Below are 24,298 nucleotides of genomic sequence, written 5' to 3'. Positions count from 1 at the left end.
TGGCCGGTCCCCTTAGCGACGAGTTTGATCGGCAGTGCACCGTTGGCACCGTGGTCAAATTCAATCAGGTGGAGGGCTATGGATTCATTGAGGACGAAGAGACCGGTGACCATTTTTTCTACAACCGGGTTAACCTGGACACTGAGGGCTTACCATAACGCCTTCATACGCTGTACCCGGGAGAAAAAGTGAAGTTCCGGAGAGAAGTGGGATGCCGGGGCCTATTTGCCGTAGGAGTGACCCGGATGCCCACTGCACAAGAGGCCGCCCAGTGGCAGCAAGAGATCAAATGGGAAGAGTGTCAGTACCGGAGACGTACACAACAGAGACCGGTGCTAGCTGAGATTTCCCGGCCGAGAAACACGCTGGCGGTGTCGCCAGAAGTCATGACAGGACTGAGTGCTGACCCAGAAAAGGGGACACCGGCGGTGTTGGCAATTCACCAGAGTCTGGTCACACACCCGGTGATCGTCGTGGGTAGTCCCCAGCCGTCCCGTTCAGCGACCCCGTCACCCCCGTCGGGGGTTGAAGAGGCAAAACCGGAGACAGAGGCATTAGAACCACCAGTCAACTACGAACCGTTCCGGAGGCTGCGCCGCTTGTCAGGTCAGTCCCTTTCCGATTATGTGAGGGCTCAGCGGGCCGAATGGCAGCGCGCTTACCATCCCGTGTGACCCGTAATGACCGGAGGAAATGGACATGTTCGTGTTGAGTACCGGCATTGTTGAAAGAGCCGGAAAAGTTGGACAGTTTGCAACCATGTTTAAGCTACCGAGCCCGGAAGGAGCCTGATGCCGGACTGAGCAAGGAGCTCCCTCTGTGTTGTTAACGGAGACTTTACTGTTTGTGCTCCTACCAGTAAAGACCGGGAGTGCCTGCTGAAGGCCTCCGGGCACATTGCCTACAAAGACCGGGAGCTCCCAGGAGGGACTCCAGGCACACTGCCTACAAAGACCGGGAGCTCCCAGGAGGGACTCCGGGCGCAGAACTTGGACGCTCAGTGGTTGTCTCTGTTCAAGAAAGTTTTAAAGTTTTATCAAAGTTTGCCTTGCTGCTAAATTGTGTTTTACAGGTGCGAGCATTGCCGGGAGGCTAAGGCAAAAAGAGGGGAGGAATGTAAGGGGTGGGCAGACCCCTTACAAGGAGGTGCAGTTTCCCCCTGAAGATCCCCCACTCTGGGGGGTAGATAAAGTGTTTAATAATGTTGTTATTAATAAAAATGTTGTTTTATTGTGTAGTGAGTTCCCCCATAGAGCCCAGGTGGGACGGCTGTCCCCATAGAAACAGGGCAGGAGAAAGGAGGAGCCGGCAGCAGAAGGGGGAGGGAGAGAAAGTGTTGGAGAGAAAAAAAGTTAGAGTCAGAGGCAGTTGGGTCCGGGACGGGAGAGAAGAAGCAGAAGGGGCAGAGTGTGGGAGCTGGGTGGACAGAGAAGCGAAGGAAAGGAAAGAGAACGTGCCCTCAAAGGTGAAGCAGGAATTGTGTGGGTCAAGACTGTGATAGCCGGAGTGGGAGCCTAGGTGAAGTGGAGTAGCCGGGCACATCCCCACTAGAGGAGACGTCCAGAAAAGGTTTTCCCCCAGCAGAAGTTGTGAAACCATCTGATTATTGCCTCTGTTATGAAGATGCGTACAATAAACATGCCTTCTGGTTCAACCGATCTACGTCTGCAAAGTCTTTGTACATCTGACGGCGTTATCTGCACCACCACACTCTGCCCCACCAAGCAATCTCCTGTCCCAAAAGTGACGGCGGAGCCGGGGGTAAGCCTGATAGAAAAAGGGGCCACGACTACAAACCCCGAGGCACCCCCGGCACCCCGTTACAGGAATATGTAGGTTGAGTCTTGCTACCTATTCCAGCCCCTTTCTGCCTTCCTGGCTATCCTCTCCCTGTCATCATCATGGATGTTAATTCTGGCACATGCAGATAGACAGGGGTGAGAATAGATAGCAAGACCCTCCTCCTTGCTTGTGTCAGATTCACACATGTGGCACAAGCAGGAGGAGATGCCACCAGGTTTTGTATGCAGTCATCTGTTTGTTTACTGACACTGTCCTTTGTACTATTGCATTCTCAATGAACTGCACACTATTTCTATCTGGTGTCTCAGTGTCACTGAAATCAGATCCTATTTTGTTTCTCCTTTAAAAAACGCACGGGCAAAAACGTGCCTATCATTGGACCAAAAAATGCACCAAAAACGCACTGAAACGCAGCAAAAATGCATGCAATTTTTATGCATTTTTCTGCCAGAGGCCGAAAACACACATCCGTTAAAACCACGTCCGTGTAAAACGGGCCGTTTTCGGGTCCGTTTTCCGTTTTTTTAGTCCGTTTTTATGGTATGTGTGGCCTGCGTATGTATCCCGTATGCTAGCCGCATGTGCGTGTGAAATGTCCGTGTGTGCGTGTGAAACTTAACTGACATGTGTTTGTGTTGTCCGTGTGGAATGTCCGTGTATGATGCAAAATGTTGTTTACTACATGTCGGCAGACAGCAGACAGAGTAGTGCGATGAGAATGAACTCGGGTGAACTTCACCCGACTTCACTGTCATGCCGCGGCTCTGTCGGTGTGCCGTGTCCTGATTAGCGGTCACCTGTGAAGGATTCACCGGTGACCGCTAATCCCCCGAGTGACTGAAGTGTCCCCCCTCTCTCATACTCACCAATCCCCGATCACCGGCGCTGCACGACGGTCACACTGCTCCGGCGGCTTTTTCTAATTTGAAAAAGCTGGCCGCTCATTAAACAATCTCGTATTCCCTGCTTTCCCCGCCCACCGGACGCGGGTAACCTCAGTGACAGGTCAGCTGATCGCGCTACTCACCTCAGTTGCTGCGTGGAGCTGACCGGAGCGGCGGTGAGTAGCGCAATCAGCTGAGCTGTCACTGAGGTTACCCGCGGCCACCGCTGCATCCACCGCTGGATCCAGGTAACCTCAGTGACAGCACAGCTGATCACGTGGCTCTCTTCATTTGCTGCGTGGAGGTGACAGGAGCGGCAGTTTATTCTGCTGCTCCAGTCACCTTCATGCAGCAGAGCTGGAAGCGACGCTGGACCATCTTGGAGTACGCCGGACATGGAGGGCTTTTTGGGGCTGATTAAATTGGTGAACCAGGGAATGTGTTTGTGTTTGTTATTTCTAATAAAGGATTTTTCAGTTGTGTGTGTTTATTTACTGTAATTTACAGATCAATCATGGAAGGTATCTCGGGGATACGCCTGACATGATTAATCTAGGATTTAGTGGCAGCTATGGGCTGCCAATAACTCCTTATTACCCCGATTTGCCAATGCACCAGGGCAAATCAGGAAGAGCCGGGTACTGTCCCAGAACAGTCGCATCTAATGTATGCGGCCATTCTGGGCGGCTGCTGACTGATATTGTTAGGCTGGGGGGCTCCCCATAACGTGGAGCTCCCCATCCTGAGAATACCAGCCTTCAGCCGTATGGCTTTATCTGGCTGGTATTAAATTTGGGGGGAACCGCACGCCGGTGTTTTTAATTATTTATTTATTTATTTCTATACTCCATAGTTACACGCCCACCGACTGCTGTGATTGGGTGCATAAAGACACCTGTCGCTCAGCGTGGGGGCGTGTCTCACTGCAACCAATCATAGGCGCCGGTGGGCGGGGAAAGCAGGGAATACGAGATTGATTAATGAGCGGCCGGCTTTTTCAAAACAGGAAAAGCCGCCGGAGTTTAGAGAACAGCCATGCAGCGCTGCGCCGGAGATCGGGGAACGGTAAGTATGAGAGAGGGGGGAACTGACCGATAGACAGCGAGAGTGACAGATAAGACAGAGAGACCGACCGACAGACATAGAGAGAGACCGACCGACCGACGGACTGAGGGAGAGAACGAAACAGAAAAAGAAAAAAGACCGACATCACATGAGAAAAGCACAAAACATACAGGGAGCAAACAGAGATACGTCCGTGTCACTCGGAAGTGCGCACAGACCCATTGACTTTCATTGGGTCCGTGCCGCGTGTTGCGTGCTGAAAACGGACATGCTTCCGTGCAAAACGGAGACACAAACGTAGCACGCACATGGACCCACGGACCTTAATGAAAAACGCACATGTGTCCTCAAACATTAAATAACCTTGGTGCACGTTTGGCCGTGTCTCCGGTATATACGGAAACGGACCAAACACGCACGTGTTTCACGGATGTGTGTTTCAGGCCAGAGGGTGCGTTTTTCTGCCAGAGGGTGCATTTTTTGCTGTAGAAACAAAACTGCAGCGTGCGCACATAGCCTTACCTTTGTGTGTTCATATCGGAATGGAAAATGTGATTATCAATTCCAACTGGCACAGGTTTACAGCACGTTACAATGTATCAAAGCTCGTTAATAATTCCCTCGTTTGTGATGTGCATGATCAGGGCAGGGTTTGAGAAGATGAGTATTTTTGTCACTGATAGCAAGCATTTATTTTACAAAACCTAACAATGATAGAAAGCGAAATGAGAAAGTTCCCTTGCTGTATCCGATACAGTGAGGGAACTTTATTTACGTAAAATAGGATCCATGTGCAATTTGTCCCATACGACGTTCATTAGAACTATGGTCAGAAAGGCACATGTTGTGATTTAGCCAACGCAGCTCTTACACTGAGAGCAAATCTTCTAAGTCTGTTGTGTAGCCCAAGCTTAAGTAAGTTTTGCTTTTATCGCATAGTTATGCTGTGTTTTGCAGACTATGACTACAGCTGTTGTGCATTACTTTTATTCACTAGGACAATATTCTGCTCTACTGTAGAAACCTTTCAGTGAAGAAATGTTAAAAGCAAATAAACATACCTTATTTCATCAAGTAAATGCTTAAGAAGGCAAACAAGGAGTTATACTGGTGAGTGCTTTCCTTTTATTGCAAGTCCTCTACAACTTGTTAAGCTGCGCCGATGCTTTATGGTCATAATAAAGGGAACATTTAGGCAGTAATGCTAGCAGTGCATTGTAGATAAAAAACACAATGGTGAAATGACAAGATAGCCAATAATGGTTTTGGGACAGCTGTATAAATGATGAATGCTACATATATTTGGTGCGATGATTTTTAAAGAAGAAAATGCTTTTGGTTTTATCTTTGTAGCTTTACTTTCAAATGGCTCAGCTGAGGGTAGGCCTCATATTTTCTCACTTTTATATGACCTTAAAGGAGAGTTGCACTTCTTAGTTTCTTATGATCTTGAATCAGAAACTCATGTGCTTTGTAATAAACAGCAAAACTATTTCACCGTTGCATACAATAAGGTTTATAGGCAGTATACAGTGAGTAACATTTTAATATTATATAATGTTACATTTCGTAGTATGGTATACTGAATGCATATAGGCTGATTACTCAAATACTGTACATGCTATGTATATAGGTTTATTGCAATAGGAAAGGTAAATTATATGCTAGTAGACACCTTGGGTGACATTTACTTATCAGTAAAATAAAGGATGAGTAATGTAAAAAGCTAACATATCTAATTCTATTGTTTTATTATTAAATCCCAAATTATAGAATAACTCCATGTGCTGAACTATATACAAGTATACATACATTTGGGTATGTATCCCACTTACCAGTATAATTACAGCCTATGTTATAGCTGTTGCAGATTTCAGCTTTCAGACATCAACATTTTAGGAGAAGGAACAGTTTCACTTAGAACATACATGAATATGGAGGTAAAAAATGGAAGACTGACACAAACAAACCAAAGCGGTCACATAGTATGGTATTAAAGAACTCAGCACCATCTGCTGTCTGCTCAACATAGGCCTTCCTCAACATAAGCCTGTTGCTGGTGTACACTCCAACAATTGTTATTCTAAGCAGAAGTATCAAAGTATCCAGATTTTTACCATAGGTTACTTTTCTATGTTGTATATACTGTATATATATATATATATATATATATATATATATATATATAGACATATATATATTTCAGACATCAATATTTTAGAACAATGGACAGTTTTACTTAGAACATAAATGAATATGGAGGTAAAAAAGGAAGACTGATACAAACAAGTCAAAGCGGTCACATACAATGGTATTAAACAACTCAGCACCATCTGCTGTCTGCTCAACAAAGACCTTCCTTAACATAAGCCTGTTGCTGTTGTACACTCCAACAATTGTTATTCTAAGCAGAAGTATCAAAGTATCCAGATTTTTTCCATAGGGTACTTCTACAATGTGTGACGTGCTATGTTGTATATATATATATATATATATATATATATATATATATATATATATACTGTATATATTTGTTATTTTTTTCATAAATCAATAGTTCATAGAAATCTATCAAATTCTATATCTTAGAGCAGAGTCCAGAAGTAGGACGCTGACAATAGTTTTGTTATATAATGTACCAATTTAAAAAAAATATCTTTGGTTTTGGATCATACAAGGTGTGAAAAGGGGTTTAATAATAATTTGTACCAGAGCTCGGAGCAGCTAATGCTACCTTCAGTTTATAAAATTCTGATAAGCATTATTTTTTATGTACTTGATTCAGAAAATTTTGGGCTTACTAAAATTTAAAGTTGCTAATGTCTAAAACTGTAAAATCCTACATAAATAGTTCTACATTTCTTTTACCTAAAGGTAACATCAAAATGAGGACACTGTGTGTTGTAGAATATAAGAAGACTTAAGTTTAAGGAATTAGCTAAGTGTATTTCAGTATGTAAGTCTCTAAGCAACAAGGAGAAACAATATCAACCCTATTTACGGAGCTTTATAATGTAACCAGAATCAAAGATTGATACTTACAAGCGCCCACAGACAAGAGTGTTTCTTTGAAAGTCCTAAATTCAATTATAGCCGAATTTGACATAGGTTCCAATGTCTAACAAGTACAGCCTGTTACTAGCTAGGTACATAATAACTACTATTGTACAGTGGGGAAAAGGGGAAATCCGGTAAGTTATTTAGGTGAATTTTGTGACTTCCCCACTAGTCAGTTTATTTTTAATAAAATGAAGTAAGCCCATTTACTTTCTCCATTTAGAAGCAGTGCATTAAAGCTTCACCTCAGATGGTGCCAGACACCGTTCAATTTTTCATACTTCGCTTTGGTTATACTATTATGCTATCATTTCTTTGGCATATTGAAAGGTTCACATTTCACTTTTCTGACACACAGCAATATATATAGAGTTGTTATTTCAGGAGAAATTTATGTTGGCTATACGGGTTGGAAATAATACAGATGTGTAGATTCACCCAGAGAAAATGTGAAATGGTGATCAGCTTGGAATACTTGCTAAACTAATGTTACTGTCCAACTAAAAACTTGGAGTCTGCAATGATTGATACCTCAATGGAATTGAAAAGATGAGGACGATAACAAGCTTTTGAGACTACTTATGGCCACTGAACACAAAAGGTATTTTACTGGGTTTTTTTTAAGTCTTCATTGTGAGGTCAAATTGAACCTGACAATGTGACTTTCCAGCTCAGTATGATTATGGTAACACCAGAGTTGTATAGTATCTTTATTATTTTCATGCCTTTAAAAATTTTGGACTTTCTAAACAAAAAATCGCTTGGTGTTATAATTTTCCGAGACCCATACCATTTTTATTTTTCCATATATCGAGTCTTGTTTTTTTGCATGTAGATCTATAGTTTTTAATGGTACAATTTGGGGGTACACATAACATTTAGATTGCTATTTATTGCATTATTTGATGGCGGTGCAGTGATGACTACAAAACAGTAATTTCGATGTTTCATATTTTTTTCCTAACAGCTTAAAATTTTTTATATTTTTATGGATTGGACTTTTACATATTCGACAATGCGAAATATGCTTATTGTTTAACTTTTTTGTTTTCTATGTAGGGAAAACGGGGGTGATTAGCTTTTATTTTTTATTTTCTTGTAATATTTTTTAAAACTTTTGTTTTACTACATTTTTCTTTATTTTTTAATCCCCAAAGGGAATTTGAACCTGCATTTGTTTGATCATTTGCTCACCTTCTTCAAAAGTACAGTATATAGCATATATTCCCAGTCAACTAATAATGAGGACTTATTTGATGTAACTGTTTCCAAAATATATTCCCAATGTAAATTATAAAAGGCTAAGTTTAGTATGATCTGCACATTTTACGTAAAGAAGACTGAGAATCCTTAAAGAGAATCTATCACCAGATTTCACATTACTGTTTGTATACATTATTAAATAGCTCTTTTAGTCATGATGAAACTAGTAGTGTACCTTGAAAATCAATGTAAGAATGGCTAAAAAAAATCTTTTTTAAAGTTTGTCTGATATTAAAATGAGTTTTTCATGAGTCCAATTCCAACTGGACCTATAAAATCTTCATACAAGGACAACATCTGCAAGAAGTTTGTATGTTCTCCCCATGTTTGTGTGGGCTTTCTCCAAGTACTCCGGTTTCCTCCCACACTCCAAAGACATACTGATAAGGAACTTAGATTGTGAGCCCCAATGGGGACAGTGATGATCACAGCTGTAAAGCGCTGTGGAATTAATAGCACTATATGTGTGAGTAAAATAAATAAATATTTCTATCAGGATTATTCAGCCATTTTAAAATGGATTTTCCAAATAAATGTTCCATCCTCATCTGGTCTAAAATATCTATTTATTATTCTATGTATTGTATATTTTAAAATCTGTTACAGATCTGCATTAAATACAAAATGAAATTTTTAACATCATGTCTAATGGATTAATCAAGGGCTTTAAAAAATTTCACTTCCTCCTGACGTAGATAGAACTTTATCTTTCTACTGTTATAACTACTATTTTGGAGAAAATGGACCTGTCATCATCATGTGGTGATACTTGAGGTGTCACATGATTCTCACATACACTGCACACATCAGTCTCAGATTTCTATGTATCATATATAGTGGATTGTAAAATGTACACACATTTCAGGGAAACACAGAGAAATCATGCTGAAAAAGTAGAGTAGAATATTGCGTTTGACACAGTGGCTTAACTAACAAGTCACTGAAAGTGGACTAACATCCTAATATATCTGCAGTGAAAATGCAGCAATATATTATGTATAGCTTGTTCCTTATGTACAATGCATATACTCTATACTAGAGATGGGCAGATTGATTTTAGGTACTTCAATCCATTGGCTAGGTCAGTAGTCTTCAGCCAGTAGGCTAGAGGCTCATAATCTCTTGTTCTCCAGGATCACTTGACTTTGCATTTGATTAGCAGGACTGGCATGATGTCATCTGTGCATCACTGTGCAATGATGATGTCACACCAGAACTTGCTAGTCAAAAACCATTTCAGGAATCCCGGATGGTAGGAGTTTTAGAAGCCTCCCATCGAACTGTCAGAGATTACTAATCAAACTGATGGATGGAAGTCCTGGAAATTAATTCACCCATCTCTAATGTATACCAATCTGTTCAAAACGTTCTACCACATGTACCCTAGTTTTAATTTGAGCATCATTTTTTAAAATGTCATGGGCCCTCTGTTATTTTGTTAAAGGGCAATTAGTATTATTATAACTTTTACATATTACCATAAAAGTATGATGGATGCAGGACCCAAAGCAGAGGCCCATATTCATCTTGAGGACAGGAAACCGTCATGTGTTTCTGTCCGGGGGAGAGGTGGTCATGCATATATAGCTGCTTGTTTCGGACATTCTTTTAGACATTGAAACAAAAAAGGAAGGATGCAGCAACCACCAAATAAAATTTAAAACATAATTTTTAATTAAAAAATCTTAAAAACAATGCAAAAAATCATGATGGTCATGATTAAGGGCAAGTGATTTGTCTGAAACGCGTAGACGTATATGTGGTCTACTTATGTTGTAACATGCATTTTTTTCCATTGTTTTTTTCGTTAAGAGTCATGTTTTAATTTGTATTTGGCGGTTGCTGGATCCTTCCTTTTTTTTTTCATTGGCTACACCTGGTTACCGGTCTATAATTTCCGGGCACCGCAACTTCTCATTATGTATGGTGAAGTGTTCACTTGCTTTCCTTGTATTCTTTTAGACATGCATATTATTTCTACTGGTGTTATTTTACCTTTACATCAATGTATCTTTTTTTTTTTACATTTTTTTTTTATCTTCTAGTCACAGTGCAACCCAAGCCTTATTAAATTTGAACTGTAGGGGAAACGTTATATAATAAAATATTAAAAGCAACTTTAATACCTTTTTTCTGACGTGACGTATTGTATATGTACATCAGACGTCAGGTAACTGCAAGAATAAGTGCCACTAACTGTAGCAATTTATGACAACAGCTTTGTATAACAGCCAGAGACCCACCAAAGGCCCACATACATGCCATCTTTGTATGCTTTTCATAAATCACTGAATTTACAGTAAACTACCATATTTCTGTATTACACAGTTTATTGTAAATGCAAAACAGGTTCCAAAATTGCTGTTTTTCTGTCACCTTTTCTCTTGTAACAATTAAAATAATGAATAAACACCCCATGATAGTACCAAAAAAACTAAAGCAAGCCGACAAAAAAAAAATTCCTGCATACTTACATTGGCAGAACATTAAATATAGGTCACAGAATATGTCAACACAAACCACTTTTATTTGTAACGTTTCTCATTTTTTTAAACTAATGAATCATTAAAAAAAAACAAATCTTGTATTGCCATAATCATACTGACTTGCAGAATACGGTTAAATCTTTTACTGTGATATCCATGACAAGTCAACCAAATGACACAAATATATTGTTTTCCTTTTTTCCACCAAGTATAATATATAGTAAACTTCTACTCATTTTTTGAAAATCCAAGACTTCATTATAATAAATAATAATAATAATAATAATTTTACTTATATAGCGCCAATGTATTCCGCAGCACTTTAGAAACCTCATACAGCTCTTGGAAGATGGGGATAAAAGAATGTAAGCTAAAATAAAAAATAAAAATAGTGACCACTACTGGATGGGGTTAAACATCCCTACTTTGTTATCAATTAATCTGTAATTTATTTGTGTTACCTTTCTTCTTGCTGACCTTGAATATTTTTTTTTCTTTAAAGACCAATCTCTTTTTCAGTATCATTTTTATTTTGTAAATTCATATAGTTGCCATCAAAATATATAAGTGAACATTAGAAAGCCAAACTGCCCCTGTGAATAGGGCTATATCTTAATATATCAAGATATACCATTGGATACCTTTTTTTAGAAGAAATAAGCTTAAAATATGTTATGCATAAATGTGGAATGGTCAGTTTTCAATTTTTTTTTTTTTTAATTTTTATTCTATTTCCTAAAATTCTGATATCAATATACAAGTAAAATATATCTTTGTACCGTGTTAGCCAGTAGAGATAAAACAATTGTTTAAAAGAACTAAGAGTCCTCAGTGGTTGATACCTTTTAATGGCTAACCGAAAAGATGGTAATAATTGCAAGCTTTCGAGACTACTCAGGTTTCTTCATCAGGCATGGTATAACACAAAATCTGAAGAGTCACATATTTATACACAACAGGACTTAGAATAGTGCAGTAAAAAAAAAAAACAAGTTATATAAAACAGAACTATCTCTATGGCAGGGGGCAAACTGTTGTGGCCATACATTTTGCTGCAGTTCAGTGTGAAAGTTTTATTGTCCTCTGATTAGGGTCTGGTCCAGGGCTGTGACACGCTCGGATGGTCAGAGGAGCACATCTTTTAACTGATGTAAAAAGACATGAATCCATGAGACACATTCATTCCTGCTCTGAATGTGTCAAAGGTCATCATAAGTTTGTACTCCCAAAGTCTCCTATCTCTCGGGGACTTGAAGTCTCCTTTCAATACCAGCAATTTCATGTCCATGATGCTGTGGTCTGAGTTACAAAAATGTTTGGCTACAGGTAGATCCATCCTTTTTTCTCTAATTGTGTGGCGGTGAGAATTCACCCTTGTCCTGAGCTGTTGTCCGGTCTCCCCTACATACAGATCCCCAGTTGGACATTTGGTACATATAATTAAGTACACCACATTGGTTGTGGTGCAGCTGAAGGTACCTGGGATCTTGTAGTCCTGATGTGATCTGGGAATCTTTATCTTGTCCGTTGTCAATATTAATGGACAGGTCTTACATTTTTTCTGGTTGCAGGGAAATGTTCCTGTTGGTGTTGGAGAGGACAGATATCAATATAGAGAGGACAACCCCTGTTCACTCTTCTGTAAGCTCATAAGGGCCTTCGCTCCTCTTGTTTGAATTATGTTCCTCCGTAATGTTTGTTATTGTTTGTACAGGTTCCCTCTGAGATAAAATGCTACAAAATATATTGGCCCTATAGAAAAAAAAGGCTTTTTAATTATTATTGTACTATGTGAAGAAAGGAAAATTGGCTGCATTGGTTCTCAAATGTAATGTAAGCTATTATCAGTAGGTCAAAGCCAGACTAAAACCATTTGTTTGGTTTTGCCTTCTTCAATGAGGGCCTCATCTAAAATGTCCAGCAGGTGTACAAAAAAATAAGGTCATATACAGGAGAAAATTGAACAAGAGATCAAGGCTTTTAGAGTCATCATTATATCATTGATTAATGTAGACCATACACATCACTGGGTGGTATTTTAGTTTGATGATCATATAATCCTGCTTAGCGGGGCATTTTTTAGCATTATCCGCTTGCACGGTGAAATAAAGTATGTTTCTTGAAGTTTCATTTCATTTTTTTTAAAAAAGTGATATTGAGAGCAGGTTTCAATTTATTATTCAGAAGCCGTACTCTTCCTCGCAGTTCTTAAAACTCTTGAGGACCTGTGAGTGATAAACAAAAAGCCTTGTATTGGGCTCTTGGAAATACGACAGCAGAATTATTTGCTGTCTCTGCATCTGGTTGAAAGAATTTGTACAATTCATTCAGAATTTGTATCGCAAAAACATTCTCCCGTTGCCAGACTGTCCTTGACTCTGCAAAAGCAATCTGTTTTCGTAATGAACAGCAACTAAATTGCCATCGTACATAGATTTAACCCCTTTGCCAAATGCAGGAGAGGTTATCTTCAACTGCAAATAAGCAATAAAATGAGCAGATGACATGCATATTATATATTCAAATATAAGGAAAAAATACTTCACAATACAGGACAAATGTCATTTTCATGCTGTAGTTTTGCAAATAAGTAATCCAAGTTCATGCACAGTATTTGTTTTAAGAGAATGGGACAAGGCTGTAACACCAAGCACAGTTGTTACAAGAAGTATGGCATAAGCAGGACAAATCACTGTAAATCCTGATATAAAAAAAATGAAGGGCCTACAGTGCTTATGTATGTGCCATGACAAGAGATGAGCAAACCTGTAAAGTTTGGGGTTTGTACCGAACATGGCCTTTAACAAAAATCAGTGTCCGAGTTCAGAGTTCGGGTGCTGTTCATATGCTAACCACATTGAGCATGTTGGTACTCGGGTATGCTCAGTGCTTGGCCCAGTGGGAGCTGCCTGCATTGTTTGAATGGCTTTCACAGTGTTATCGGATGTGGTGTGCACAAATAAAAAAATGCCCTCCCCCAGAAGTGCTCTGTCTATGGCTGGCTGTATGTAGACGGAGAGCTGAACTGCCCAATCAGTAACTTCCAATGGGGTTTGAGCTCCAGGATCAAGTTCAGTTCAATATATGATGAAAGACAGCGTCCCTGGGGTAATCTTCAGAAGAATCTTTATTCCATCCAGACAGCAACATTTCACCCTACAATTGGACTTTATCAAGCATGTCTGAAAAGCTCCCACACCAAGGTGTAAATACACCAAACTCATAACAAATCGCCAATCAGGGGATTCCTCACCCCCACAACTCTTATCCAATCACAGTAGTGCTTCACAGAAAAAATACATAAACAATCCATATTACAAGATCATATCAGAGATTACAACAGTAAAGGCTGCTTTACACCAGGCAATCTATCGTGCGATAGATCGTCGGGGTCACGGTTTTTGTGACGCACATCCGGCATCGCTGGCGATGCCGGCCTGTGTGACACCTCCTAGCGACGCAGTATCGCTCACAAATCGTGAGTCGGGTACTGCTCGTTAGGTTCCATAATATCGGTTACTTTAGTTGACCATCGTTTCCGTGGTAGCACACGTCGCTCCGTGTGACACCACGGGAACGATGAGCAGCTCACCTGCCTCCCGCGGCCGCCGCCGTCTCTATGTGGAAGGAAGGAGGTGGGCGGGATGTTTACATCCTGCTCATCTCCGCCCCTCCGCTTCTATTGGCCGGCGGCCGTGTGACGTCGCTGTGACGCCGAATGTCCCTCCCACTCCAGGAAGTGGACGTTCGCCACCCACAGCGAGGTCGCACGAGAGGTAAGTATGTGTGACGGGGGTTACTACCTTTGTGCGACACGGGCAGCGATTTGCCCGTGACGCAAAAAGGACGGGGGCGGGTACGATCGATTGTGAAATCGCACAATCGGTCGTACCGTGTAAAGCAGGCTTTAAACCACAATTCATGAAAAGTGACTGCATACAGAATCCCGTGTACAATTGGACACAAGATACCATGTATAGAAAATGTTCCATGAGAAAAGTCGCGGCGAAGTTCAGTTCAAGTCCAGGTCCCAAGGTGAACTTTATCTAAGACCTCTGTCACATGTTCGTGCCTCCGGTACGTGTTTGCCAGTTTTTTCACATGCACGTACACACATGGACCTATGATTTCACAATAGTTTGGACACACGTAAGTATTTTGGAACGGAATGTGTGTCCGTTCCGTACTTACGTGTGTCCGTGTGTTCCTCACGCCGACATGTCCACGTTTTCTGTGGCAGCACGGGTGTCACATGGCCCGCACCCGTACCACACGGATGTAGTGTGGATGCAGTCCCGTGTGACACGCGCCGGAGAAACACGTGTCATTATTTTAAAATAAAAAAAAAACACATACTCACCTCCACCAGCCCTGCAGAATTTTCCGCTCCAAACAGTTGCTGCCGGCCGCCGCTCATTTGAGCGTGTAAAGGAGGTGGGCATGCTGTCACGGGCTCTAATCTCCACCCCTCCGCTCGGCCGGAAGCAGCATCAGTGGGGAGTGGGCGGGGCTGGAGCCGAAGATCAGAACCCTGGACAGCAGCGAGGACCATGTGAGTATGCAAATTACCGGTTCTCCATGTGTTATCGCGGATAGCACACGGAGAACACACGTGGACCGCACGTACCGGAGACACGTACTTACCACGTACTTACCACACGCAACATGCAGGGAAAATACGTGTCTCGCGGCACGTGCATAATTTCCACGTGAGTGTGGCAGAGGCCTAAAGTTGAGCTGAACCTGGTGAACCTGAACTTCCACGGGTCTGCTCATCTCTAGCTGTGACTTCTCGAAACACTTGAATAGACCCAAATATAATATTGATAGCCTATCTAGAATAGGTAGTCGGTGAGCCCATGCTGTACAGTGTCTCCTAGTTTTCTTTCAAACTCAAAGTCAAAGTCAAAGTCTTTATGACCATAAATTCATAAAGAATCTGTCAGAACAAAAAATTAGTGGTAAGTTCTGTTGCATACCATGTTATTGAGGTATTGCTCCTTAGAAGCGTTGTTTCTAGGAGAGAAGACGGCATCTCATGGAATATCCACATGTCACCATACAAAATGCCTATGAAATCATAATGGTTAGCTTTATTAAGTGGGTGAGGACTAAGCATAAATCTTTGGGTTGTTTTCTTCAGTCAAGTTGTTAAAAATATTATTCCGCCATATCCTAGTTATATTCCCAAAATTCTGAGCAATTCTGTTTTTTTGATATTAAGAAGTGGTTGTCACCCAGCAATTAGCACTTATAATGATATGTCTGTGTAGTAATGCAACAATATTATAGCAAATCAATCATAAATAACTTTCAAAAACAGGTAGACAATCCCGGATCAGTTCTACGATTTTATATCAGTAGTAAATATCTCAGTGCAGCTGAGACCATGGAATGGACTCACCACATTGTCTTTTTATTTTATTTCCCTTTCTTGTATTTTTGTGCAGTAAAATAATAAATAAATGATAAAACATTGAATCAATGGATATGACATTGTGTTTGAACAGATGAGGTTACTGTTTGCACGTAACAGACTGGCTCTGTGGCGCAAATATATTTGGTGTTTTAGTTGGATGACGCAAAGAAGTTTTTACATTTTACAAAATATAAATGTTGCAAACTGTAGATCTGTATTGAAATACTATGTGAATGGGCACATTAGCATTGCAGCCACATGCCCATTCAGTGCAGTCATGCTAACACTGTAGTGTTGAAAACAATACCCCTGCAGTCAATAATGGTCTGCAGCAGTCAATAATGGTCTGCAGCAGTCAATAATGGTCTGCAGCAGTCAATAATGGTCTGCAGCAGTCAATAATGGTCTGCAGCAGTCAATAATGGTCTGCAGCAGTCATATGTCTGTATGGCTAAAACAGGATGTACACAGAGAGTCTCTACTGCTTACATTGGAGAGCAATTTAGTGTCAAGGATGGGGGTGGACATACCATTGGTGCAACCTGTGGAAGTGCACAGGGCCCCCCGTCCACATCCCAAGGAGCAAGTCACTTTTATCACAGAAATATTATTGGGCCTCAAATGAGCCATATACTGTTCTTACACAGGGTGGCTCTTTTGTCTTTGCCCACCCCTGCTTTTGGACCAACTCCAGAGTACTGGTGGAAGAAGAAAGTGCTGAAATAAAACATTCCTTTATTCATATTGCAATTAAAATAGTACCTGAATGTATGCATTAACAGATCTATGCTTCTTGTCTGTACAGCTTTCTGATGCTTTGCAGGGTCAAAACTGCTGATAGTTGTGTTTAAAGCAGTAGCTCATTGTTAGGCCATGTGCACACATTGAGTATTTGGTGAGGTTTTTTTATCTCAGTATTTGTAAGGGAAAACCAGGAGTGGAACAATTAGAGGAAAAGTATAATGGAAAAACAGGCACCACTTCTGTATTTATTAGGGCATGTGCGCATGTTGCTTAATTTCATGCATTTACTCTGTGTTGAGCACTGCAGCATAAATGCATGCGTCCTGTGTCCCCTGCACAATCTATGAAGATTGTGCATGAGACGTGCACACGTTGCTTTTTTGAACGCAGCGACTTAGATGCTAAAATTTTGGCCCAAATCCGTGCGTTCAAATGTCAATTCTTTCATGCGCTTTGGATTCAGCTCCCACTCTATCTATGGCCTCTTTCGCACGTCCGTGAAAATCACGCACGTTTTTCATGGACGTGTCAAAGGTGCGTTTTGCCCTCCGTGAGCCATGTTTATGGCACACGTGTGTTCTACGTGTGTTATCCGTGATAACACACGGAGAACGGGAACTTTCTGCTCACCTGTCCCTGGCGTTGCTGTCCGTGGTGTTGATCTACGGTCTCCGGTCCTGTCGACTCCCCGCTGCTGCAACTTCCGGCCGCAGTGAAGTGAATATTCAATGAGCATAATGAGCGGCGGTCGGAAGCAAGTGACAGCAGAGGCAGAGACAGCAGGGCTGGAGAAGGTGAGTAAAGTTTTGTTATTTTTTTCGCAGACACGTGTGTTTTCTCCGGTGCGTGTCACATGGAACACCTCCGTGTGGTCTGTATGCGGGCCATGTGACACCCGTGATGCCGGAGAAAAACGGACATGTCTACGTGTGGAGCACATGCGCACATGTATGCTCCACACGTACACACGGTCCATGGCAGAACATGCACGTGAGCGCAGACCCAATGATTTTAATGGGTCTACGTGTGCCCGTGTCTCCGGTACGCGAGGAAATGGACCAAACACGTACCGGAGACACGGACGTGTGAAAGACGCCTATGGGAGAGACAGCATACATAGCGCATGAAATCGGCATTTATTCTGCTGAAACACTGCATCTATTACGCAGTGTTTCTGGAGCGATTTGAATCGCACATGTGCTGTCAAATCGCTGCAGAAATTTCAGCATGAACGTGCGAACAAGCCCTTACACACTCCTAGTTTTCCCTTACAAATACTGAGGGGAAAAACTTACCAAATACTCAAGTTGTGTACTAGGCCTAAAGCCTGCTTTACACGTTGCAATTTCGCATACGATTTCGTATGCAATTTGCAACGCCCCCATCGTATGTGTGGCACGTTCAATTTGTTGAACGTGCCGCACATACGAGTAACCCCCGTCACACGTACTTACCCGTCCATACGACCTCGCTGTGGGCGGCGAACGTCCACTTCCTGGAGTGGGAGGGACGTTCGGCGTCACAGCAACATCACACGGCAGCCAGCCAATAGAAGCGGAGGGGCGGAGCTAAGCGGGACGTAAACATCCCACCCACCTCCTTCCTTCCGCATTGTGGGCCGGGAGCCGCAGGACGCTGGTAAGATCTGTTCATTGTTCCCGGGGTGTCACACATGCAATGTGTGCTACCCCGGGTACGATGAACAATCTAACGTGCAATTCTAGAGACAGGTACGATGTGTTTTAACGTTCAATCGCAATCACACGTACCTGTCATAGACTGCAATGTACTTACAATGCCGGATGTGCGTCACTTACGACGTGACCCCGCCAACACATTGTAAGATACATTGCAGCGTGTAAAGCGGGCTTTACAGTTCCAGCAAAGTAAATAAGATTTTGACAACGTGCACACGTTGAGTATTTGGTGAGTTTTTTACCTCAGTATTTGTAGCCAAAACCAGGAGTGGAACAATCAGAGGAAAAGTAGAAACATGGGCACCACTTCTGTATTTATACCCACTCCTGGTTTTGGCTTCCTAATACTCAGGTCAAAAACTCACCAAATACCCAACAGGTGCACGTGGCCTTATTAAAAAATATCTGCTGTATGTAAGGCCACGTCAACACGCTGAGTACTTGGCGAGTTTTTACCTCAGTATTTCTGAGAGAAAACCAGGAGAGGAACAATCAGAGGAAAAGTATAATAGAAACATGTACACCACTTCTGTATTTATTACCAACTCCTGATTTTGTCTTACAAATACTGAGGAAAAAAACTCACCAAGCAACGTGCGCATGTGGTCTTATTGAAAAATATCTGTAGCATGTAAGGCCACGTGCACACATTGAGCATTTGGGCAGTTTTTTACCTCAGTATTTATAAGGGAAAATCAGGAGTAGAACAATCAGAGGAAAAGTATAATAGAATCATGGGCACCACTTCTGTATTTTTCAACCAGTCCTTGCTTTTGGTTTACACTGAGGTAAAAAAAACTCACTAAATATTCAACGTGTGTACGTGGCCTTAGGGTTTTAAGTTTTTAAGCACCATTCTTGTCTGTGGGCTTAGTTTTATATATTGATATGTATAAGCCTATGTGTACCTCTAAAAAAACAGACACAACCACTATTTTAAGAACATACTTTCAATGTGTCCATAAAAGTGATACATTTGATAAGGTGCAGGAACAAAGAAAAAGAAGTATAATAATAACAACATAGTATGAAAATTTGTACAAAAACCTTAGTGACATAATTAGATTTTAGACGATGCAGGTGATGGGGTTTTTGCTTTATTAATAATTTCTACATTTATTACTTCATTCCTCCATGGTTACCTTCATACAGTTACCAAATAGTGTATGTTATCTGTAACCCAGTACAAGATACAGCACGCAGCTGGCACTTAACACGTCACCTCATCTCCACAAAAGCTTCATTGTTGACAAAACAGTGAACGTAGAAGAGCGCACACCTCAGTCGCACCGCATAAAATGTACGGTTAACCCTTATTCTAATACTCCGAACATAGCGCCGAATACGTACAATTTCTAGGTCCTTTGTGCCTTACTTTACATCAGATGCCAAGTCGCTTTGGTCATTGTCTCACGAGGACTAATGTGAAAAAGGGAAAAGATCAATTCTGGAGGAAAGATCAAATAAGAAAACTGCAGGGACAGCACCGGGTCAGGGAGCAGGGAACTCCGCAGACCTGCTCTTCTTTAACAAGTCTCTCTAGGGATGTTACATTGTACCTGTCCATAGGCTTATTGAGCTGCCTAAGCCTCCTGTGTTTTATTCCTCCAGGCCCAAGTGAATCACATTCTGCTGCTGACAAGTTCGAGAGGGACTAAGGAAGCAACATGAAAGAATTTTTTCTTTCTTGTTTTAAGCAAACATTTTTTTTCCTCTTTTTTTGAAAAGAGGACACAGTATTGACACGTGACATGGCAAGATGAAATGAGAAGTCCGGGATGGACTTGGAGCAGAAGCAGATAAAAGTAATCAAATGACACTCCTGGAATGCAAATTGGCATTCTTCACTACAGCAATTGCACAACCATGAAACATCTCTGACAGCAGGCAGGATTAGGACAGAATGTTATGTAAAGCACAGAGGAAAGAATCTAGCGCGGAGGAGCAGGCTTTCAAAGTTACTTCCACCCACTTTATACTATGATTTCTACAACTAGCACCTATGAATTGATCATTTAATGGCGCTTTCATAACATACAAATACATTATTTATTTCACTAAAGGTGGCTGGAGGGTTATTATTATTATTTATTATTATAGCGCCATTTATTCCATGGAGCGTTAAATGTGAAAAGGGGTATACAGAACAAAAACAAGTACAATAATCATGAACGATACAAAACACAGACTGGTACAGGAGGATAAAGGACCCTGCCTGTTGTGAGGGCTCACCGTCTACAAGGGATGGGTGAGGATACAGTAGGCGAGGATTCTAGTTCTATTAATACATCACAAATGCACGGCAGACGAAAATGGGTGGTAGGTAGCCCATTTTATAATATCTTTTATATAGATACTTATATCTACTATCGAGGTCAGACAAATTATTTTAAAAACTTAACATTTCAAACCCAGATGTTATTTCTTGTATTTGATGAAACCAAAGACAAATCTGGTGAAGAATTTTAAATGGAAATAAAGACCGATTTATTGATGTTTTTTTCTATTGCTTGTGAGTACAATTTTTTTTTTTTTATTTATGTCCAAATTTTCATTAGAAATAAAAAAAAAATCAATTTAAAATGATAATACAACGTGAAATGTATTTGCAGTGTTGGAGACGTAGAAGGCACACATGTACATTACACTGTTCCCTGTTCGCTTAACTAATCTGTGGCTTTAGTGGACGTCGCTGCCACCCTGGCTAATGTTTCCTACTTAAATTAAACATCCATCTCTGATATAACATTCCTCAACTAAATAAAGGCTGGGCCCTGGCATAACAAACTTGCTGAGCTATGTAAACTGTGAAAAACACTAGCAACGGCTTCTAATGGAACGTGTGACACAGTTTGTCTTCCTAGGGACGAGGATACATGGGGAATCTATAGCCAGGACAGGGAGGTGGAGGGGATTGTGGAGTCTGTTTCCCTTTGTTCTTCAAGTTCACGTAATATAGGTATACTGTGTCAAAAAAATATCACCACTAGTCCAGATTTGGGACTCGTTAGTGCCCATTTCTACATAGGAAGTGGATGAAAGTCTAAATATACAGCCTTAGTATAAAACTTAATGAAAAATAAAATATTCCCAGAATTTAATATTACCGTATACCATATGTTCCATAGAGTCCGGTAAAGTATGTTGGTGCTATATATATATAAAACCTAATACAAAAAATTACTCATTGTAGAAAGCAGCTCATAGACTGTATATTACCATTGTTAGAAGGTAATAACTGTATACTATATATATACGCAGGGAAAGATTTTTAACGCCTTGCGCATTTTCACGTTTTGCTGTCACCTTATCCGGCAGCATGTTGGATAATTTTATGGCATCTATTGTCCATCAAGTTTACAGCAGCTTAGCTCTGGGGTTAAACGAAATCCATTATAAATGTGAATCTACTTTCAAATCCACTTTTAGTTCTATCTGCATTGCTCTGTACAGGCAGCACATAGTCCTTTCTCTCTCTAGGTTTTGTTGTTAGCATTTTTGACAGACCTATCTCCCACACTTCATCCAGGCCCTTTGATCACTGGAACAAGACATGTCACATTAAGAAAAGCAGAGAGGCGCACAGACACACACAAAAAAAAAATCTAAGCCACTATATCTGGCCTTTGCCACTTAGAAGAAGAGTGAGAGGAACCCATCCTCCATCCCAGCCTCCTGCTTCATTCTACAAGAAGACTGGTAAGGGTCTTTATAGTGGGTCAATTGTGTAAACAAGGCACCAAAATCTGACTAAGTGCTGTCAGTGATAACCACAAGGCCAGAACTGACTGCAAAACTGTAAACAGGCAGTAAGATTATTCCAGACTAATTCTTTAGGTCATGAAATGTATCACCCTTGCTGAAGAATGAGTCCCTGCAATTAAAAGTTATCGCCATGATTCTATTACATCAAATCAAGAATTTTGTAGAAATACAGAATATCAATTTATTCATGATTGATATTCTGTGGATTGTAGTAAAACATGTATGCATGGAATTATTGGTTGAATATCTAAATACTAAAAAATATATTATTTATCCAGGGAAAAATCTACTATATGGGAGACTCTGGTTATCACACATGATCTGCACTGACAGGACACTTTGTAAACTGTGCTGCCACTTGCCGGCTTGTTTATGAAACTTTAGAAGCCAAAATGTGCACCAAAGTATACATTGTAGCCTTTGAGAAAAAGAACAGTCTATGCATTCGTAATTCTATTCATATTACATCTATCTATCTATCCCTCTATCTATCTATCCCTCTATCTATCTATCCCTCTATCTATCTATCTATCTATCCCTCTATCTATCTATCCCTCTATCTATCTATCCCTCTATCTATCTATCCCTCTATCTATCTATCTATCCCTCTATCTATCTATCTATCTATCCCTCTATCTATCTATCTATCTATCTATCTATCCATCTATCTATCTATCTATCCCTCTATCTATCTATCTATCTATCTATCTCTATCTATCTATCCATCTATCTATCTATCCATCTATCTATCTATCTATCCCTCTATCTATCTATCCATCTATCTATCTATCCCTCTATCTATCTATCCATCTATCTATCCATCTATCTATCTATCTATCTATCCATCCCTCTATCTATCCCTCTATCTATCTGTCTATCTATCTATCTATCTATCCCTCTATCTATCTATCCCTCTATCTATCTATCCCTCTATCTATCTATCTATCTATCTATCTATCCATCTATCTATCTATCTATCTATCCCTCGATCTATCTATCTCTCTCTATCTATCCCTCTATCTATCAATCTATCTATCCCTCTATCCATCTATCTATCCATCTATCTATCCCTCTATCCCTCTATCCATCTATCTATCTATCTATCTATCTATCTATCTATCCCTCTATCTATCTATCTATCTATCCCTCTATCTATCTATCCATCTAGCTATCTATCTATCCCTCTATCTATCTATCTATCTATCCCTCTATCTATCTACTTTCCATCTGACTTTTCTATTACTATCTTTCTTTAAATCTTTTCTAAACTATATATCCATCCTCTCTATTTAGAACTTTCTATTGAGACACCCTATTATCTTATTTGTCAAAATCTATCTTCTGTTCCACTACATATTTACATAAATAAAGAGCATATACATGTATAAATAAAAAGGAACATACGCCCCACACAAGCTTGTGGCTGCGTAACAGTGATACACACCTTCCATACTAATACACATAGAATACTTGGTAGAACTCTATGCAGAGGACTTGGGGATAAGTAGACAAGTTAGTAATGCATTGCCTAGGTATCATGATGAGGCAGTAGCTTACCATGACTGCATGCTCCTGTGACTTTCTCTGAACTTCTGTGTGACTTCTTCCCAGTAGCTGTGGCAGAAACAGTTTGTCAGTGTCTGCCCCAACTTTTCTCCTGTCAATAAACTCTCAGATCCTCTCTTGCTTTCCAGGCAAACTTGTCACTTCAGGTACATTGTGTGGTCAGTCACTATTACATGGGATAGGCAGGCAGGCAAGGGTTACCTCTACCCAAAAGAAAGTGGAAGAAAAGCTGAAGACATCCAACTGCAGAGGGAGAGGGGAGTATGTAAGAGATGGGCGGAAAGCAAAGCAATTCCCTCTGCCTGTGGATTTACTCTACCTAGTGTGCCTTAAAAAGGATCTGCAGCACATCACTCTGGCCACTTTCCTGCAGTGGAGGAAGAGTTTATGTTGTGCACTCTTACACTGTATTATTGGGACTTAGTATAAGTAGGAATAGGAAAGTTGCCTCCTTAGTTATGAATTTTGGGGGAGGGGTGCTGCTGACACAAGGGGACAAAAGTGGGATATTGAGATTTTCAGTCTGTCTCCATGCTGATCACTCATACA

The 24,298-nt window shown here is 40.7% G+C and overlaps 1 protein-coding gene across 2 annotated transcripts in view; it reads right to left on the bottom strand.

Annotated features, from left to right (window-relative positions):
• Positions 1–24,023, bottom strand: part of BNC2 (basonuclin zinc finger protein 2) — a 952,623-nt gene extending 928,600 nt beyond the window's left edge. For both annotated transcript variants that reach the window (XM_075316506.1, XM_075316521.1), the window contains exon 1: positions 23,741–24,023. In XM_075316506.1, the coding sequence (XP_075172621.1) occupies positions 23,741–23,743 (3 nt within the window). In that variant the 5' untranslated portion in view covers positions 23,744–24,023. The remainder of the gene's footprint in view (positions 1–23,740) is intronic.
• Between the last annotated feature and the right edge of the window lie 275 nt (positions 24,024–24,298).

The sequence above is a fragment of the Anomaloglossus baeobatrachus genome, chromosome 1 (genome assembly GCF_048569485.1).
Source record: "Anomaloglossus baeobatrachus isolate aAnoBae1 chromosome 1, aAnoBae1.hap1, whole genome shotgun sequence".
Lineage (NCBI taxonomy): Eukaryota > Metazoa > Chordata > Amphibia > Anura > Aromobatidae > Anomaloglossus > Anomaloglossus baeobatrachus.
Note: the sequence above shows the minus strand (reverse complement) of the source record. Positions and strands in the feature narration are given on the sequence as shown.